A 20,754-nucleotide genomic window follows, 5' to 3' on the forward strand; every position below is an offset into this window, starting at 1 on the left:
AAATAAGGCTGGCAGCCAACTTTTTTGGATCTGATATCGCGGAACTCCTAGAAAACGCTGGTGTAAGAAAGTACGGCCGCTCCACGGTGAAGTGCTCTTTTCACACCATCCCTTCGCGTAGAAACCGCACTGGTACTTGCCGAGATAGCAAGCGTGCCAGCGATCGCGACCACCCTTAAAATCTAAGTTCATTATTGCTACTTGAGTGATCCCCCCTCCCCCTCCCCGCTTTGTTTCACGCTTGTTCAAGACGGGTGGTTGACTTTGAGCATTCGACTACAGTTTTAACACACGGGAGATGTTAGCTTATGCACTTTCTAGGTGATATGGATGGGCCGACTCATTTGTTCTCTGCGAGCGCTCTTGCACTTTTACCCTTTCGTGAAAGTTACCATCGCGGGGGCACGTTATCAATCTCAGTAGTGATCCAGCTGCGCCATTTGCGCCAATTTGCTACAAATATACCTTCCTGCGCCTTACTGCGCAAGTGTTGTTTTGTTTGCGCCAAATGCGCCAAATTGCACGAAAGAACCCGACTTTAGCGGATGTTCATTTTTCAGTTGGCAACAAGTGAATTCTTTTCTAGGTTGGCAATTGTTTACCATGTGCTTTGCAGCTTAGGTATTCGTCGGTGTCGTTCGGGTGTTTTCTGTAGGTTTTCGCGCTCATGCACAGCACGTCGTGTCGTTGCATGTGCGCCATGTGCTTGTGAACAAACAGTCAGCGAATGTTTGTCATCCGCCCGCTGTTGAAATGGACAAAAGTAAGTCGCTTTCTTTTTAAATTTTGTGGCATTTCTTAATAGCGCCCGTGAAATACTTTAGTGAATGCTTAGGCGATCGCGTAGCGCTGCTGGCATTTATTACCGGCCGCACTTTGCTATTGAATCAGTACAGAAGTTGCAACTTGCCTATAGTTCTTGCGATTTCTCGCTACTGATTGTTTTTGTGTTCGGAGTGTCTGAGCGCTGTACGTAGGCTTAGGAAGGTGCGCCGTGCCTTGTTTCGTGGTGCGGAATATCCGCATTTGAAACGCGCAATCGCTCGTACGGCATGCAGCAGTTACACCTCCTACATGCTACCGTTCGGAACATATAATAGTGCGAAACGAACGAGCGAGTGACGCGGAATACACTACGAATTTCTGCAGGCGGGTCGCTTTTGTTGACGTTAGCAGATCGCTAGATGGGCCGTATGTGCTGCCGGCGCGTCACGAATCGGGCGCCCCACCGTGCGAGCTGCTTGTAGAATAGTCGGAAAAGAGTGATTGAGCGTCGACCATGTCAACACAAGCAAGTCAATAAGCACCGTAATGTTACCGCATTAGCGGCAGCCGATCGTTGGGAATCCGCTATTCGTGACGTGCCGTTCCCAATCAGCTTTTTTAAATATTTAATTTAAGGAAAACATTGCTGTCGATTTCTGCTCTGGTCATCGCGCGCCGCGCCGGAAGGAAGCAAACCTCCAACATACATTAGCGCCTTATGCCGCCTTGCCAGCTGGGGCAATGCGTTTGTCTGCGGCCGTCAGACCCACGCGTCATCCGCATGGCAACTTCCTGTAAGTTGGTCGCGAGTTTTAGGTGTGAATGGTCGACAGACAAACTGGCATCCCGATTCGCGCCATTTGTCGAGGCTGTACCCAAAATGCTTGCGCAAATATTTGGTGTTGGCGCCTTAGAGTTGGTATTTAGATCTTCCAATGAAGTAAGGTTGGCAGTATGTTACGGGCTACCCTAAAAATAAATCTAGTAGTTACGTGCTCTTTTTACTAGCGTGCCTTTGTCGTGGGAAAATTTACAAGAGTGGAACCTTGGGCTAGTTGGTGCGTAGTCACATTTGCAAGATTTTTATACTGACGCATTGACTAGGCTTGTATTTTGTCATGTTTTTAATCATCCTTTTTTGGGCATATATATTCTTGCCACTCTGTGATATAAAGTTAGAAGTCAGTGCTCTTTCTGTCTACCCTGTTGCTTTTACCAATATTCACGCTCTGAAAAAAAACTTGGGAAAGTTTACTGTCATAAAGTTCGTTTCGCTCATGTTTTCAGATCGCAACACCAAGTTCAACGCCTCTGTACTCAACGAGGTGGACTCCAATAATGATCCGATCAGTCGGTGGTGCAAGAGTGGAACCCGAAATACAGATGCATTTTGTATTCTTTGCAACTGCACCATTTCTTGCGCACAGCATGGAGCGGCAGCAGTGAAGCGTCATGCTGGGATGAAGAAACATATTGATGCAGCTGCTAGACACAGAGACAAGGACGGGAATCTTCTTCCACCCAAATTGGTGCAAGGCACACTGGACTTCTCCAACGTGTCTGCTAATACATCACTTGAGCACCAAGTCAGCAAGGCAGAAACTACTTTTGCTTTGTCTGTTGTGGCCAAGGGAATTCCTTTTTCATGGGGAGACACGGCAACTTCGATTTATCACTGCATGTTCCCCGACAGTGACATTGCCAAAAAGTTTAGTTGTGGCAGAATAAAGTTGGCCCGCATTGTATCAGATGGACTGGGTCCCTACTTTAAAGGACAAGTGGTGACTGAGCTGTGCCAGCCAAATGTCTATTTTTCCATTATGATTGATGAGACGCCAAAGCCAGAGCTAAGGGTGCAGCAACTAGATGTGCTGGTACGCTATTTTTCCAGCAGCCAACAGGAAGTTGTTGTTGAACATGTCCAGTCATTGGATCTTGGGCGTGCAACCGCTGCAATAATTGTTGGCTGCATAGAAGAAGCAATAGCAGATCTTCCAAAGCAAGGACTTGTTTGCTTTTTCAGTGATGGCCCTAATGTTATGAAGAGCGTAAGAAACAAGCTTCAGAAGCATGTGGCACCAAGTTTGATTGATAATGGCAACTGCAATCTTCATAAAGTTCATAATGCATTTGGCAGAGGCCTGGATGCATTTGGCTTAGATGTAGAAGAAGTAGTGAGAAATATTTACTACTACTTCAAAGGTGCTGTCCGCGCTGAAGCACTCAGAGAATGCCAGGATACTTTTGGAATCTGTTGTCATGTATTTCTGCGCCACGTTTCTAATCGCTGGATGACGCTACAAGACTCACTTTGCCGAGTTGAGGAACAGTTTGAAGCGCTTCGCACCTATTTTTTTAAGGGCAATTCATCTCGTCAACGACCTGACACCCAAGCCTACACAACAAGCTTGTGTCGGCATTTTCTGAGAAACAACTTTTGGCCAAAGTGTTGTTCCTTAAGAACTGTGCGCAGCTTTTCAGTGGATTTCAGCTGCTCTTCCAAAAGCAAGAGCCGCTCTTGCACATACTTCACGTTGAACTTATTGTTCTAGTCCAACGAGTCCTCAGTCGGTTTCTTCGTCATGAAGCCTTTGCAGACAAGAGCGCTGAACAACTGAAAAGGCTAGATGTGATGGATGCATCCCTTTGGAAATCGAGGCCAGAAGTTGGTACAGATACTGAAAAATCAATGCTTGAGTGGGACTCTAGTGAGAAGAAGCGGTTTTATCTTGGAGCACGTGCTTTTTACTTGGCCTGTGCCAAGGATCTTCTTCAGAAGCTTCCACTCGATAATAGAGTTCTTCAATCTGCTAGCCTCCTCAATTGGCAGTCAACAAATGTTGAATCGGAAGTGCGAGCACTGAAGTACCTTGTGTCTCAGCTTCCACAGGTAATCAAACATGAAGTTTCCTCAGCCATCGATGAGTGGCATATGTTAAAGTGTGACTCCAACAGTGACCTCCTGGCACTTGGAGGTGAAAGAATTGATGTTCGTTGGCGCAAAATATTTGAACTGAAGTCTCCTGGAGGTCAACCAAAGTATCCATTATTGTCGAGGCTTGTCAAGTGTCTGCTGTGCCTGCCACATGGCAACGCAGACTGCGAACGAGGATTTGGCGAAAATAAGCGCTTTTATGAGAACCGCTACTCATTATGCATTGCAAGCATTAACGGGTTGCGCCAGACAAAGACATATCTCCGCAGGTATGATGGAGATGCCACTGAAGTTCCCTTGTCTACAGAGCTTCTGCAAAGTGTAAGGAGATCTAGAGCCCGATACACATAGAGAACTGCAAGTGCACAGCAGTCAGAAAGCAGGAAAAGGCTTGGAGACCAAGACACTGGTGCTGATGTCGACAAAAAGCGACTTCGTAAGAACTTGGAAGAAAAGGTCACCTCAAGTAGGGCATTGCTGAAACGAGCAGAAGACATAATTTCTTCTGGTCTGCGTTCTAAGAGCCTGGAACAAGTTGAAGCTGGGCAAACTTTATTAGCTGAAGGCAACTCCACTTTGAGCCAAACCCTCTCACAGCTGGAAGAACTAAGCAAGAAGGTGAGCAAGAGGACGTAAATGCTGCAACATGCACATCTTTCTTCTGTAAATAAATGAAAGTTCAAAACTCTCCTTACAGTTCGGTTTCTGAGAATTTTTGTCGTAGCTTTTAGTGTACTTTAATCAACTAATGCTACACCTGCACTACCTTCATTTTCAGTAGTGCATTAAATCTGATGGACTGGTCCATTTCTTGGTGGCTTTTAAAATCGGCATGCACGTGACACTCTAATTAATAATTGAGAATTGAGACAAATACGGTTTTATAGAACTGTGGTTGCTATCACAGCTTTAGTTTCAGCAATAATGAGAGATGTATTTTTGTAAAATAAGTTGCTGCTACAATTGCTGCTCCAAAATCGAGTGCCGATACAAAGCTGCTCCAAAAATTTTCTCTGCTCCAAAAATTGCTCCAAAAGTTAAAGTGGCTGGATCACCACTGCAATCTGTACTTGTTAAGGAACATGACGGCGACGGCGAAAACCCGCTCAAAATGTCCATATAGTTGCTATCACAATAATACTGCAGTTTTTTTTGTGCGAAGTAAGTGTTTTGGGTTAGCGCTGCCTTCAGTCCCCCTTTTGTTTCATTTGCGCGTTTATTTTCTGAGTTTTCGTACCGAACCTGCATATAACGAAATCCTCTAGATAACGAATTTTTCTGGGATTCTATCAATTTTGTTATATCCAGGTTTAACTGTAGTACAGAAATCTTTGCACAAAGGACGGAGAGGCATCACAGGCACAAGCGCTTGTCTTGTCTCGCTATCCTTTGCGCAAAAAGTTCCACACTATACTGCCTCTAAATTTTTTGACTACAGCCTGTTAAGGGGTGATAGTAGCACTCTGCGGCTTGTCGTACATCGAGCTCCCTCAAACCAAAACTAAGACTGGTTGGTAATGAGGAGCTTGTAATTGATTATCTGTCGCATGCTGCAGTAAACGGTATGTCGTGTCAAAACTAACAGAACCCCAGCAATTCACTGCATCACTGCAGGGCCACAATTTTTGTGTCAGTACCATTTTTATGTCATGCTTGACATCTTTATTTACTAAATAGAATATTATGTATGTTGCCTTCTTAGTGTTTAGGTATAACTTGTTTTGTATAAGCCACTTTGAGGGTGCTGTCACAAACCAGAATTGACCAAACCAGAAGGCCAGTTGATCCCATTTTAATTGGAACTTGATGCACTTTTGATTCAATTGTAATGTATATTAATTCATGCCTAAAAGTTACTTCACGCTTCCTTGATTCATCTTTGATTTGCTGGTCACTTCACTGTACATTGATTAACTTTGACCTCACTACAATTTGCATGCTTAATCATTTGGCATCTTTACATCTTTAACAAAACGAGGTACCATTTGCTGATTGCACGGACTTATGCAGGATTTTCAGACGGGCGAGCCAATATAAGGCTTTAACCATTAAAAAAAACATAATTACATTCCGGCAGTTTTTGAAGTGATGGCCAGGAGTGGCAGGTTTGACAATTGCTCAGCTGATTAATTACTAATATTGTCACATTACCGGGTAAGTACAGTAAGATCTAGCAGTAACTCGTCACTCAGCTCCCAGAAGTAAAGCTGGTCACAACGAAATGGGGTGATGGCATGCTGGGGATAAGGGCACCAAGCTTGGCTGCATCGCTTCAACTGTGGGCACATTCGGGTGAAAATCATGTAGTTTTGTGATGGCCCTTTTCTTGTCAAAGCAGCGATCAGCTTCGTAAACACCTCTGTTCTTTGATTGCTTTGAGTGTTCTTTGAGCCATCGTGCCTTGACACAGTTTCCACCGACTTTCTCGCAGTATTTTTCAGAACAAAGTTCAAATACACGTCAACCACATCCAGAACGGCCTGAGCCAGCTGGGGAACCTGCACGCGTTTACGTCGTCGTCCTAGAACATCCCCGTCTAATCGTGTCGCCCCGGATGTACTCTTTGCCTCGCCTGTTTCTGCTTGAGTGGCTGCACTGCATAGATTCATCTTCTTTACGCACTTGTAGCAATCGGAGAACTTCTTATCGGTTTTTATTTTTGCTTCAAGCAAAGGCCGCCGCGCCCCTCTTGGGCTCCAGACACTCTGAGAGCTGTGTATTGAGGAAGCCCAGAGACTCTGCACAGCCCACAAAGTTATCACAACTGGTGGGGCACAGCACGTGATTGGGGAATGGGTAGAATTTGCGTATTGTGTGTATTGTAATTAGGTGAGAAATGTTCACCTGTTTTTATTCTGTTCACCCCCCCTCCCGCCCTCTGCGTCGATTTTGTTTGCCACTTCCCTGCGGACTTTGGACGCCTAGTGTAATTATAATCATGCTGTCATTGAAGTATACAATAGATGCGAGACTAGACAATTGATCGTTGAGACATGTGAATGACCCTTGCAATCCGTTGCTTTCCTTGTTTTGTTTTTTTTGTTTTTTAAAGGTTATGCTAGCATCATCTGAGTAGTGAGAACTGCTTTGCTAGCTCATATCGTGGTCAAGTAATTTGCAGGTGTACTATACATCAGCTGTCGATGCTTATAATGTTGTAAGATTGCGCTTCCTTCAAACATGTTTTGCCGTGTAAATAAATATAAATACTATACAGCATTCTTGAGGCAAATATGAAGCTAATGTCAGTAACCCGTGTTTCAAGTTTTTTTGTCGCCTTGTCAACGTCACAGCAGACATAGGCAGCCATGCTCTTGTTGCCACTTCTGTGAATGCGGTTGCTGTTAATACATCCCTAGCGAGTGGTGTTTATCTGAAGAGAGTGGCAGGAAAGAGGGCTGCCGAGAGAGTTTGTATTGTTCAGTCAATGTTCTCACGTGGGAAATCGTGAGAACTCTTGTACAGCCACGATACGCTTCCTAGAGCTTTCGCGTCCTGCATAAGCAATGGAGATTAGTACTCGGGTGGACACCATCTCCTCGAAGCTCCATTACTTGGAGACTCCAACAACTCTACGAGAGTTTTTGGCATAAAGGCATCAAAGTTTTGCTAGGTGGTTACTGTATCTTAGTCGTGGCGCGCAGACGCGAGTTCAATTCGAGCGCGGCAGACTTGCTCGTTATTAGTTTTTTTTTTTTAATAAGACAATTATACTTCCCACAATTCGTCTTTAATATAGAGAGTGTTCCAACAGAACGCCGTCACTCACAAAGTAGTGTGCATTTTATAAGAAATTATTGGGGAGTATTAGACAAAAAGATGTCGGGATCATTAGACAAAGACAAGCAAGGGTTAGCTAGTGGAATCGTTAGTGTTAAAGCGCGACTGGGTACTGCCTAGTTGTTAGGACGTGGCATGGTATTCTGCACTGCTGTCAGTAAGCACGTGGTAGGGAACACTGTTAGCTTTGGTTTTACGGGCGCTAGGAAGACATCCATATTTCTTTTTGTAATTAATGCAAAGTGCATAATTTGCTGAAATTTACTGTTATTTAGTATACAAGTCTGCTTCATTAACTGATGCCCTTTAAATTAAGGCTGTCAAACTAAAAAAAAAACTTTTTCATTGCATTCTTTCATTTCTAGGTACTACACATTTCTACAAATTTTGTGATCTCACTAGCCGACTGCTTATCTACATGCACTGAAAAATGTGTAGCGAAATGAAAAATGAGCAATTTACTTTGAGAAATTGTAGGAATATTACCATGTCTTGTGAACGGGCCTCGCTTATTTAGTGAATAAAATGGAGACACTGAGTTTTGTATGGTTTTTTATTGCAATGGAGTCAGTTTTGACGTGCACCCCCGAGACTATAGAGGTAGGGTTGCTGACGCGGAATATTCGAATGAATTTTTCAGAAGGCCTCATTGATAGAGGCATTTTTTGGTAATGTTTTATTATGTGCAAATGTTTTGTTTGTTGCAATAAATCTTTTATTTATCTGTGAAAAAAAAAAGATCCTTTTGCAAAACCAGCTGCCGGAATCACATGAGTCAGCAGCGAGTGTTGCATCACCTATCCTGAGCCCCCTTTTTTGCGTCTGTGTTTGTTTGAGTGTTGTCTCGAGTATGTATATTTAGCAGTTTTATTTAGTGGTGTGTCGTACTAATGGATGCTTGTAAGAAGGGTCAGACTGTAGTAGTTGTTTTTTCCCTTTATGCGTGAAAATTAAAAATAAAATGGATTAAGCATTCGGCGTTACAGTCGTGACAGCCGATGGAATAACAGACAGGTATGTCGCAGCAGTGGGTGTTGAATGCGTTGCTGCAGTTGCCATATTTAAGTACACTTCTCTCCAGATTTTTTTTTAAAGCCGCAGGTACGGATCGATGGAAGGACGCCCCTTAAATAAAATAATGATAAACGGGGTCTACTCTTGATATGTGCCTTCTGTGCAAAACCTCAACGCAACTGAGCCTTCCGTTTGATGACATACCTTTGGTTTTGTCATCCGAATTCAGATTTTTTCGGTTTCCTTTCCTTCATATCTGGTTGTATTCTTGCATTGCGCTCAACTTGTATTAAGATTACCTGATGAAGGACTGTCGTCTCGTCGCCTTTTGCGACTAAGAAGGTTGCTTATTTTGCTGTTGCTCTTTTCAACCAACAGTATAGCTCTGTAGTTGCCTTCACTGCGACATCGTAGCAAGAATTGTGAGCGTAGATTTAGTGAGTGGTGCTTATGCACGCAGTAGTTTACTTAAGTTGTCTGTTTCGTCGGAAGAGCAACGTTATCCTTGTTTGTGTGCGTCTTGTGTTTTTCGTAATTGAATAGGCCTTTAGATTTCATGACACTTTCGTGAGCACACTTATCGCAAAATTTTTAGCTCTGTTGTTTCTCCAGCATCACGGATTTGACATTCTGTAAATGTACGGTGTCGTCTTACTCATCAGCAGCTCTGAAAAAAAGAAAAAAAGCTAGTGCTGTCATTTTGAAATGCATGTACATAATCTTACTTTTCAGTGGGACTGTTTTCTTTTCTTGGCCATCTAAGTAGGGTAATGGTAGCATGCTAGGGTAAGCAGCGATAAACCTTTTTCAAGCAATCCCCCCCCCCCCCCCCCCCCACACACACACACACCAGGTGCAGGGAGCACAAAAGGGAAAAGTTGGTGCGTCAAGTGAACTGGCTCTTACACCGCCTACAGCTCGTTAGCACCGTGTGAGCACAAAATGAACAGAACATGCCGCTGCTTGTTGAATAGGGTCCGAATTCGCCTTCCTGTATATGTATGCATGAAATGTGAAAGGAATAATGCAGTCAGTGTAGGTATCACAGGGTGGATGTACAGCGAAAATAGAAGATGAGCGGCATGCGAGTTGTCGCGTACAAATACATGTGGTCAAAACGTGCTATCGTGAGGAATATGAGCGGGAACACTGAATTCATAGTTATTCAGCAATGTACTGTTTATAAAATGCTGTGGCTCTTAATACTATCACGGTTTGATTGGGCCATTAAAACAAGACTGCAGAGAAGTGTTACAGCTATAGAATTTTTAAAATTTTTATGGACAAGTCGGGCGCTGAAAATTAGGAAAGTAAACACAATCTAAATGTGTTGAAAGACGAAGAGATGGAACTGATAACTTGCGGTTTTTTACACGATGCTTAAGTGTCTCTGCTGAGCATATTTGCTAGCAGTATATTCTGCATTGACTGATATCACTATTGAATTTCGCATCTGTGCATATAAATATAGTAAAATAAGGAATAATTATGTACTTACGCCAGCAAAGAAAAAAATGAACTTGGCCACATTACCTGAGCAATAGTTTCCAGCTGCGATGAGGCGGGGTGTCCTACCTCTGTCATATTGCATTGGTTTGTGAACAGCTCATTTTCACTGCAAAGAAAGATTAATTCAGATGACCTTCACCCAAGAAAAAAAAGTAGGAATATTGCAGTTATTCTATGCATACGTTCTGCACAGTGTGAAAAAAAATTGGGAAGCGATATGAGGTGAGGGTTGTGTTTTCCGCACCATAAGCTTAGTAACATTCCTTCCGTAGAGCGCAAAAGGTCATGCAGTGTGCAGTGGGCAGAGAAAAGTACTAATATGAGAGGCATGTCAGTTGTTCTTTCCATTGTGCAAAAGTTGCTAACCGAATTCCTTCTGTGTTCACATATTATACATCGGTCAGGCTGATGTATCAACACGTGCCTCAGAGACCATCAAAATTCATTTAATGAAGCCATCTCATCGCACCTCGCGCTTTCAGTCATGCAAATGCAATTTCATTGTTGAAGGCCGGCTAATCTTGCACAGCCACCCTAAGCAGACCACGCGAGAAATCTCGGAGGCATATCGTAAGGAACACCACACCTTGTCTAAGTCAATTAACCTATCATTACAACACATGAAACTTAACTTTATTAATCAGCTGTAAACACGCGTCTTATTTCTTTGCCTTTGTGTGCCTCTTTTTGACATGCGCGATCTACCCCCATTTTCTTGCATGTTTTTTAGCACATGCGATAACCTTTCAGCGTATTTCTTTCCTGGTCCTACTTCTTTCTTTTCACCTTGTAAGTTTTTAGTCCAACCTGTAGTTACAGTGCGAAGGGATGTTGGTACGTGCATATCGTGCAAGCGACACGCACACAGTCTTGTGTATGTATTTTATTTTACAAAGTACCGATTATTTTCAAAGCACTCTTCAAATATACCAGAACCAAACAATTCACTCATAAATAGTGTCAAATGACATTGTTTTCGAGAGCATCCGTGAATTTGTGGACAGTGCTTGCACCTTTTAGGCAACCAAGTTGTACTGGTTTTTACTTATGATGAAGGTGGACTGACGCTAAAGGATTATAATAATTAACTGACACTTCTAAGCCACTAAACTGGTTGAACAGGGGATAAGTACAAGTCATAGACAGGCCATCGCACCTAAACACTGAAGTTTGTGAGTGAATCACGCCTAATATGTTACACCTTACAAAGTTCACTCGAAAATTGAAGCGTGAGGCCTGCATGCTCATTGCGAAGTACCAACTTTTCTCATAAGCGTTGGCATGCCTGTTGGCGGCGCTAGCGTGCTGGAAAAAGGTCTATTGGTTTTTCATGTGCGTCTTGAGATATCCATACATCGCGATGCAAAAATGAATGTAGCTTTAATTGCTTTTACAGCGTGGTCATCACAGCGCTGTTAGGTTCAAGGCTCTTTTGTTTTTTTCTTTTTTGTTTACACCCTCTGTCATTATCGAAAGCATGAACTCTGCATTATACTAGAAAGAAGCCTAATGTTCTTGACTATTTATGGCTGCAGGTATGGAATGCAACAATGCTATTTTGTTTACACAATCTACTGCCATGTTGGCATACCCATATCGCATACAGAGGGCTATAAAATTTCAGAAGGCTATATATATATATATTTTTTTTTCTATTCTGGTGGTTCAAGGGCGATAGGAGATTCCCATAGACAAGCATCCTTTGGTATGGCATTAGCCACTATTGCGCACCACCACCATTACAAAGCTCTTGCTTTTGGTGCACCGTCAAATGTTCTTCGAATGTGTATTTTCCTGCTTGCATTCTTGTTTGTATGTCTATCTCCGCTGGGCCAGAGTGTTTTGCTGAAATGTGTGACGGCACTGTCCTGATTCTGTTCCCACATGAACATGTTCGTGGGAAGCTGGAGCTGAATTAACAGTTGTAAGCCGAATGCGAGTTCGTTTTTGTTGTAGGGTCACTGTTTCTCATAATGCATATTGCTTTGATCGTATTCTAATTCAGTTTTGAAAGCATGCCTCTTGGCTTAAATATTGTGCGGTTATATTGTGGTTCCTTTTTCTGACTGGGAAGGGGCATCAAATAGCTGCTGATTCGTTGCTGTTTCTGTTGCCACTAAAGTTGACTTTTCCCCAAATAAACGCACACTCCCTTAGACTGTTCTTGGCAGCAAAGCAAATGCTGTTGAATAATGTGAGCAAAAATAGCGGCGCAGCCTATCTAGAAACAGGGCAGAATTGACAGGACCGTAGCTTGCAGTCGAGATAGTAGAGGAAGCTGGCAAAGCTGGCAGCTATCCCATCTGATTTGTCTGTGATTTTGTTGATTTAGCCCAGTTTTACTTTAGTCTTGCATGCCTTACCAACTGTATCATCTTGCCATTCTGGAATCGTAACGTAACCTGTGTCAGCAGAATGCCAGCTTTGCCTATGCTAGAGACGTTCAGTTAGTGCACTAGTGCTGCGTTTGTATCCACAAAATGTCACCTGCAGCAATTACTGTGCTCATAATCTGCATGTCAAGCATCAGTAAAATGAAGCCAACGCGTTCTGCTTGCATACGGTGTGTCTTAGGACCTTTCAGCAAAGTACTTGTGGCCCAGAGAGATTCATTGGATTTGTACATTCATAAAGGGATGAGTAGGTGTCTGCTAATAGAGTTTTAAGTATGTGAAGCTTGCATTGAAGAGGTATGTGCATATGTCGTAGTGTGACAAAGGGTTTAAGGTACACTGCTTGTGTTGTCTTACCTCATGGATGTGAGGTCTGCACTGGAAAAAAGTAAAAAAAAAGTACTAGGAATATTTTGTGAAAAATAAAGTTTATTTACATGTACTTTGTGTTTTGGAGTTTGCTGTATAAAGACTTCCTGCATCTGTTTTCATCTGCTTTGTGGCAGTTCTTTTCTTGTCTTTATGTGTCAATACATTTTGGAGAGAAGCTCGTTGAGGTCGACGCTTGTGAGTTGGCGTTGTGCGCCATAGGCACTGCTGATCATCACGATGAAGAGCAAGTGCGTTCCAGAGCACACATTCTCTTTCTACCAACACTGCACAACACATGTAAGGTGCCCACTATATATACGCCACGACAATGATCATGACAAACATCATCATCATCCACTCCTAATTATTCACTTAGTGGATATGCTTGACGGTTATCACTCGGTATGCTGCAATGCTACTACTGCAATACTGCTATGAACAACAAAAAAGACTAGGCGGGGGCGTAGCGGAGGGCTTGCAAAGCTGCTGCAGTGTCCAGCGTTGCAGCAGCAACGCTGGACACTGCACAGTAAGGCTGGACACTGCTGGACCTCATGCAAGGCTGTTCTGCTTCACAGGTCCCAACGTTCCTTGTTCCATCCTCAGGGTTGCGGTCAAGTAGCCGGCGGTTACTTTTATTTTATTAGATCTACCTCTTGTTCCACAACTGTTTTAGTGCATTCATAAGTGGAACTTCTTATTTGATGTCTGTTTCTTCTCAGGGCCAGAGGCCTGCCCTCTGGTCAGCCTCTGTTCCCCCTCAAGATCTTCCCCTGGAGTTGTTTCTCTGCAATGGAACTTGTAGCATTCCTGTCGCTTTGGTGCCGGCCACCGGTGGGTTTATCCGCATGAACAATCTCAAGACAATCCAAACAGAACTTCGTGCAATCACTCCCCACTCTCTACTGATAACAGAGGTTCGTCAGTTTGGACGCGAGGGGATACTATGCTGCTCACCAGACAAGGCTTGCATTCAAGACCTTCTGAAGTACACTACTTTTTCATCACATCCGGTGAGCTCTTTTATCCCACCTCATCTAGCTTGCTGCAAAGGATTGGTTCGGGGGGTAGACGCAAGTCTAAGCCCAGCAGAAGTCTTGGACATCTTTTCCCCAGCAGGTGTTATTTCTGTTTACCACTGTACCAAATAGGAAAACAAACAGAAAGTTCCCACTGAAACTGTAATTGTCACATTCGCTGGAACAGATCGCCCTTCGAAGATCAAGGCATGGCCGCTTATCTATAAGGTCGAAGCTTTAGCTCCCCGTCCGTTACAATGTGCTAAATGCTGGCACTTTGGGCACAGTATTAAAGGTTGTCGATCGGAGACTCGATGCCGCATATACGGAGCTGGTCATAGTACTGCTGAGTGTCAATCAGACAATAAGACATGCCGTTTGTGCAAGGCAAATCACGCTGCAGACGATCCTAACTGCCCTGCAAGATCAAAGGAACATCAGGTGATTGAAATCAATGAAAGGAGACGATGCTCTCGTAGAGAAGCAATTGCAAAAATTCAAAGCAGGAGTCAGGGTTATGCCGGCATAGCAGCTCGTCCACCTCTTTCTATGGATGCATCACTTTCTCAGTCCATTTCTGCTATGGTAGAAAAGGCCGTAGAAAAAGTATTAGAAAATTTTTTACTCAATCTGTCCGACTCACTCAATAATATTATGGATTCACAGATGTCGGGCGCATCTGATTAAATAACTAAGCGTATCCAACCTCCTCGTGCCTCAATCAATAAACCTGCCGAACATCAGTCAGATGCCTCTATCGATAATGAGGCAATGCCTTGCAGATCTAACACAACTGAGCAGGAAGGTATATCTGATTCAGAATCAATAATTAATCGGTATGTAGATATGGATGCTCGCCTTTTGAAACGCACCAGATCACCCACAAGCAAACTTAATAATTCTTCTCATCCAAAAACAAAAAAGAGTGTGAAGGAACCTAGGACTAAAGCAGACTTCTTAAAAAATAGTATCTTAGATCAAGCAGTTGCTACTGCTTGCTTATTATCATAGGGTGCCTTAGAGTACATCAGCGGAACTGCCGTTCAATTCTCTCTGCAACTACAGACTTATTATACCTAATTTCTCAACAATCTCCAGACGTCATAATGTTACAAGAAACTTGGCTGTCTGCTGATCAAAACTTCTATCTAAAAAATTATCAGTGCTTTCGACTGGACAGAGACTCGCGTGGTGGAGGATTAATGCTTTTCATTTCATCCAAAATTCGTCATAAAGCACACTTAGTGTACCAACAAATATCACATGATTATGAAGTATTGGTTCTGGAAATTCACTTTCCCGGATGCGCGCCACTATCTATAGTCAACAACTACTTTCCGGCTGGAATACAAGATGAAAGAGCCCTTGACGTGACTGTGAGTTTTTGCAGAAACAGTATACTATTTGCAGGAGACTTCAATTCCCATCACGTGTCATGGGGATTCCGCCCTGATTCATCTGGAAAACAGATGTTGGACTGGACTAATCGGAATAACCTTATTTGTTAGAATTCCAGAGTTCTGACATTCGTTCGATGTAATTCGAGGTCCGTCTTAGATTTGACATTTGCTAGCTCAAGTGTGACGATATCGTCTTGGACTGTTCTTGATACCGCTACAAGTAGTGATCACTGCCCCCTGGTATATGAAGTCAGCATTTCTTCAGTGACCTTAGATCGCCAGGTGCAAAGTTTTGTAAACTACTCTAAATTTAAAAAGAATTTACAGTAAACACTGTCTCCCTTGCCCAATATGGAAGCAAATATGAAAGCTATGAGCCTTTGTTCCACCCTAAAGTGTACAATTAAAAAATCACAGTTCACTATATCTTCAACAAAGGGAAAATTCATATCTGCCTGGTGGAATGTGGATTGTGCCAGAGATTATAGACGCCGCAACGCTGCATGGAAAAAACTCCTTACCAACCAATGGCAACGCTGCATGGAAAAAACTCCTTACCAACCAATGTCCAACTAATTGGAGAAATTATTTATTTGCTAAAGCTACCTTTAAGAGAACAGTTTCATTAGTGACAATAATGAAGAAAAACGGCATAGCTATCTATTCAAGAGCGGCAACAAGAAACCTCTATTCAGATTTCTCCGTAATTGTAAAGCTATTACAGCACATGTAAATATTGACTCAGTTATTTTTGCTCCAACTGAGTTGGAAGATACATTAACTGAAATCGCATTAGGATTGGAGAAGAGATTTACATCACAAATCAAAATAAAGTGGGCGAAACCGTCATTAGGAAATGATTTTATTGAAGTAAGTAGGGATGAACTTGCACACGTCGTTCGTATTCTGCCAAACACAGGTCCTGGACCAGATGGCGTCACTTCAGAAATGTTAAAAATACTATTCGACATCTCTCCTGAAGATCTCCTTAACGTTGTCAACTCTTCACTTAAAAGTAGTTGGATACCTCCTGACTGGAGACTTGCAAAAATAATTCCGCTTTTTAAAAAACAGGGACTAGGAATGCAGATAGATAACATTAGGCCAATTGCTTTAACATCACATGTAGTTAAGTTAATAGAAAGAATACTTTACGTTAGAGTTGCGAAGTTCATAACAGATAATGCGATACTCAGTGCGTGCCAGATTGGATTTAGACTAGGTTACTCTATATGGAGGGCGCATGTTGATTTAGAGGCTCGTATAAAGCTTGCTCGCCACAGACGACAATATGCGGCCCTAGTAACCCTTGATTTAGCCCCGGCATATGACAGTGTTGAACATCCTATTCTTATCAATGCCCTAAAAGCGCTTACATTCCCGCAGTACATAACAAATTGGATATACGAATTTTAAAAAAAAACAGAAAATTTTATTGCTTCCAACGAGGTGTTTCCACACCGAAGTATAGCCAAACGAGAGGTGTTCCTCAAGGCTCTGTTCTATCGCCTGTGCTATTTAACATTTTGTTAAGTTCAATACCACTGAGTGATAAGGTACAAGTATATGTATATGCAGATGATATCGCAATCTTTGCATCTGACAGCGATATTTATTTACTACATTCGACTTTACAGTGTTATTTGGCAACATTGGAAACCTGGTTTCAGAAAATTCATATGAACCTGAACGTAACTAAAAGTGCTATAATAGTTTTTCCATTGGACGTGCCAGTTACTATTTCTCTTCAGTACCATCAAGAAATAATTCCCCAGGTTAACTGTACTAAATATCTTGCTGTACTGTACGATCAAAAACTGAGCTGGCGTGACCACGTTGAATGTATTGAAATTAAGGCTACACGCGCTGTTGGGATGATAGGTAGGCTTGGCCGCCTCCGTTACGGTCTTCGCAGAGATACGCTGATCATGATTTATCGCATGTACGTTCATCCAACTCTTGCATTCGGATGTGTACTATTCTCTGGTGGACCAGCATACAAAATAAACCCCCCGATTCTCTTAGAGTGGGAAGCTCTTCGTAGTTGTTTAGGTGTGCCAAAATTCACAGCTAACAATGTTTTGTATCAACAAGCTCGGATACCCACCCTTGCTTGCAGATTCCGTATTTTAACAGTCAAAACCTATTTAAAATTTTCTGAATCCACTTTAAGAAGGCGACAATTTGTATTCTTTGCCGAACCTGGTGTCTTTTTCAATGAGCATTGGTCCCGTGTATATAAACCCCAAGTGCTATTTGTTCAAACACTTCTAGATGCTTTAAATGTTAATATATTCGAGGTCACACCATCTGTCAAACCAATCGGCCAAGTGCAAATAGAATTTGACGATATCTTCCCCATGAACGCTAAACACTTGCCCTCTAAATATTTGATTGGTTTATTAGAACAACACCTTTCTCAATTAGGTAGTAATATAGTAATAGCAATGGATGCATCTATGAGTGGCGAGAAGGCAGGTGTGGGTATTTTTTCTCTCTCATTATTCTGGTCATTTTCATTACGCCTCCCAGATTATACACCAATATTTGAAGCGGAACGAATGGCCGTTATACTAACTATTCGTAAACTTCCTGCGACTCATTTGACAGCTGTGATAGTGACTGACTCGTATTCCGTGTGTTCATTTTTATTATCGTCGTTGGCATCAGCAGTACTAGAAACTTTTAAATCATTAATCCCAGCAAATATTCGTCTAGTGCGAATGATATGGGTGCCAGGCCATCGTAGTACATTTATAAATGAGATGGCTGGCACACTTGTGCGAACATCTCTTGATCTTCCGATTGTGCCAATCATGCCTCCTACAGCTTATGCAACAGCAGCGAGGTTTAGAAAACTTTCTCTTTTGAAGACTCATCAAAAATCACGATACCGAATCCAGATTTCTCGCACCTGCACTTCACATGGAATAATAAATGGTGTCCCACGCGTAAATCGGAAGTCTTGATAACAAAATTACGTCGCCGTGTACCACCTCTTAATTTCTACTTAAACAGGTCTGGTCTGGTGCCATCCCCTCTGTGCTCAAGCTGTAACGAACCTGAACATATCGATCATTTTCTTATCACATGCCACCGTTTCAAAAATAAAAAAAAAATAGCTTTGAAATTTTATTAAAAAAACTAGGAGTATCACCTAATACTCCCAATATTTTGTCTTTTGGGGCTGATTCATTGGGACACAGCGACAGGAACATCTGCGAGGCTCTTTGCGAATTCCTATATAACACAAGAAGATTACTTTGCTGATTCAGTGATCAGCTCTCGAATTTTACTAGCCACACTACCATTTATTATTTAGCTGATACACTGCAATGATTCAACTTTCAGAAGAATTTCATATAACGATTACACCTCAGATACTCAACAAATTCTACTATTTCTCTCCTCCCCCTCCTTTTTTTCTTTTTTTACATTGTGCCAAATTAATTTCACAGTCAAAACACAGTAATCATATTCCCCTAGTCTAGATAACCTAAGGGTATTGACTTGCATTAACCACCGGCTTCTTGGCCAATCCCCCTTAGTGGGCGAGAGCCACAAAAGAAAGGAACAAGCAAGCTGCTGCAGCGTAGGCTCGTCGCCAAGACCCAGAGATCGGAGCTCGTGAAGCTGAAGTGAGACGCCATCACTGCAAGCACACACTGATCTAGAGGCAGTGAGCGTGCAGCGCAGGAGGCATGGGTACTGGCTAGTTCAATACTGTCTCATTATGCTCTCCCGTGCATTTCATAAGGCACCATCAGGGAAACTTGTATCGACATTGCCTTCTCGAACTACAAACTACATCCAATTGAACAGCCCTTGGCTTTCTACTTTATGGGGAACAAGGCCGCTATACTCAAAATGAAATGTTCCCCAGAGCTTAAAGCCACATATGTCTAAACAGAAATTGTGGCACCCCCCCCCCCTTGTGGTCCGTAAAACAAAGGAGCTCCTGAACGAACATCATCACCCATATATAAATAATAAAATATGGTATAATATGTATGTACTGTATTGTACACCATCACCATGTTTGTGTTGCGTCATTGTATTACCGAGTGGGCAAATCCTACAGAGGATTCACGGTTTGCCAGGTTTATCTCCGGAGCTTTACCCGCTCATCATTATTAACTTTGTAGATGTGACAGAATTTTTTTTAATAAAACAGCATGAACAGAAAGATGAATGAAATTGAGACTAACTAATGCAATGTCTTGTCGGCCTTACCTCTTCCTGTTTGTGTCGTCCTATTCAGTTTAAATTGCTGTTACGTCCTTTACTATAGTGTAGAAGCATTGAACATACGTAGCAGCGGCTGGTTTGAAAGACGATAGTCTTTCTCGGGATACTTCAATGCAAAAATTTTGGTTTGCCTGTTGGTGTCTGCCCAACAATTCAGCCACCTGGCGAAAGTGTGACCCCGTGTTCAAAGCCCACCCATCTTGATCTGGTGGCTGCGTTCATGCGTGTAAACATTGTCAATCAAAGGGCAAATATTACGAATTTTTTCAGGGGCGACATAATACGTGTCAGGCAGTGCGTCTCTTTATTAAGAAGATGCATAGGTACGCAATTCTACGCAAAGACCGCAAAGACCGGTACGCAAAGACCGATATGTTTATTACGCTGCACTGACGATGCGACACAATGAACGAAAAGTTAAACAAACTCCCACTAAAGAGAACAATGAGTAGCATGTGAAGCACGTAAACTAGAAGTCACAATTACTAGGCTGCGCTGTAGGTCACCCAAACTAAATTTCTACCAACACATGTCTGGTCAGGCTCTTTCTCCAATGTGCGCTTTCTGTGGTGAGCCAGGAACTGTGGATCATTACTTTTTGACATGTAAACGATTTACTACAGCTTGTAGATCCAAGGTATAAAATCCTTTACGTGCTATTGGAATAAATTTATCCATGCCCGGGATTTTGTCCTTTGGAGCCTATATTTCTGGGTGTGCCAGTGTGAAACTTTGCGAGGCAGTGCGGAATCATCTGAATGAAAGGAAAGAACTAACAAACTAATATTATTCTTCTGTGTCGACATACACATAACTTTCTTTTATTTCTTTTTTAAAGGTAGGTTCTGATCTAGGTTATTATCTATTACTATTACAAAACCTTTATAGTAAGTGCAGATCAGTGATCACGAAAATTTCATGCTTAAAGTTGTAACGTTTTCAATTTGTAAGTTCCTTTACTCTAAACTAGAATAATACTTTATAAGACCACTCAATTATTGGCCGATCCCCCACAGTGGGTATGAGCCACAAGTAAAGGGCAACAAGAACAGTGCATGGGTCGACGTAAATTTCCGTTCATCACGGCCACCTTGCCTGATGTTAATGCGTCCCTGCAAGTGGAACACGCCGTGAATTCACAGTACTTTCTCGTCCCGGACTCTCGTTGGAGCACGCCGCGCGGGTTCATCGCCACGCTACGCGAGAGCGTGTCGGTTCATCGCGCGTGGGCAGAATCTTGTTTACTGACGGCTTCACGTGATTGCTGAGTGTAAGGGGAAGAGGCCACAGCCACTTAGACTGGAGTTGAAGCTCCCGCA

The 20,754-nt window shown here is 42.6% G+C and overlaps 1 protein-coding gene and 1 non-coding gene across 6 annotated transcripts in view; both read left to right on the top strand.

Annotated features, from left to right (window-relative positions):
• The window catches only part of LOC119169657 (protein lin-9 homolog), a 165,199-nt gene that overhangs the window by 123,451 nt on the left and 20,994 nt on the right, over positions 1-20,754 (top strand). The window contains exon 16 of one of the 5 annotated variants that reach the window (XM_075887099.1): positions 6,132-12,838. The exons of the other annotated variants lie outside the window; for them this stretch is intronic. Within the exon in view, the coding sequence (XP_075743214.1) occupies positions 6,132-6,225 (94 nt within the window). The 3' untranslated portion in view covers positions 6,226-12,838. Of the gene's footprint in view, positions 1-6,131; positions 12,839-20,754 lie in introns of those variants that run through there. 5 annotated transcript variants of the gene reach the window in all.
• On the top strand, positions 435-4,396 carry LOC119166788 (uncharacterized). The gene has a single exon (XR_012893843.1). It is a non-coding gene; the product is annotated as an uncharacterized LOC119166788 (transcript).

This window comes from Rhipicephalus microplus, chromosome 2 (genome assembly GCF_043290135.1).
Source record: "Rhipicephalus microplus isolate Deutch F79 chromosome 2, USDA_Rmic, whole genome shotgun sequence".
Classification (NCBI taxonomy): Eukaryota; Metazoa; Arthropoda; class Arachnida; order Ixodida; family Ixodidae; genus Rhipicephalus; species Rhipicephalus microplus.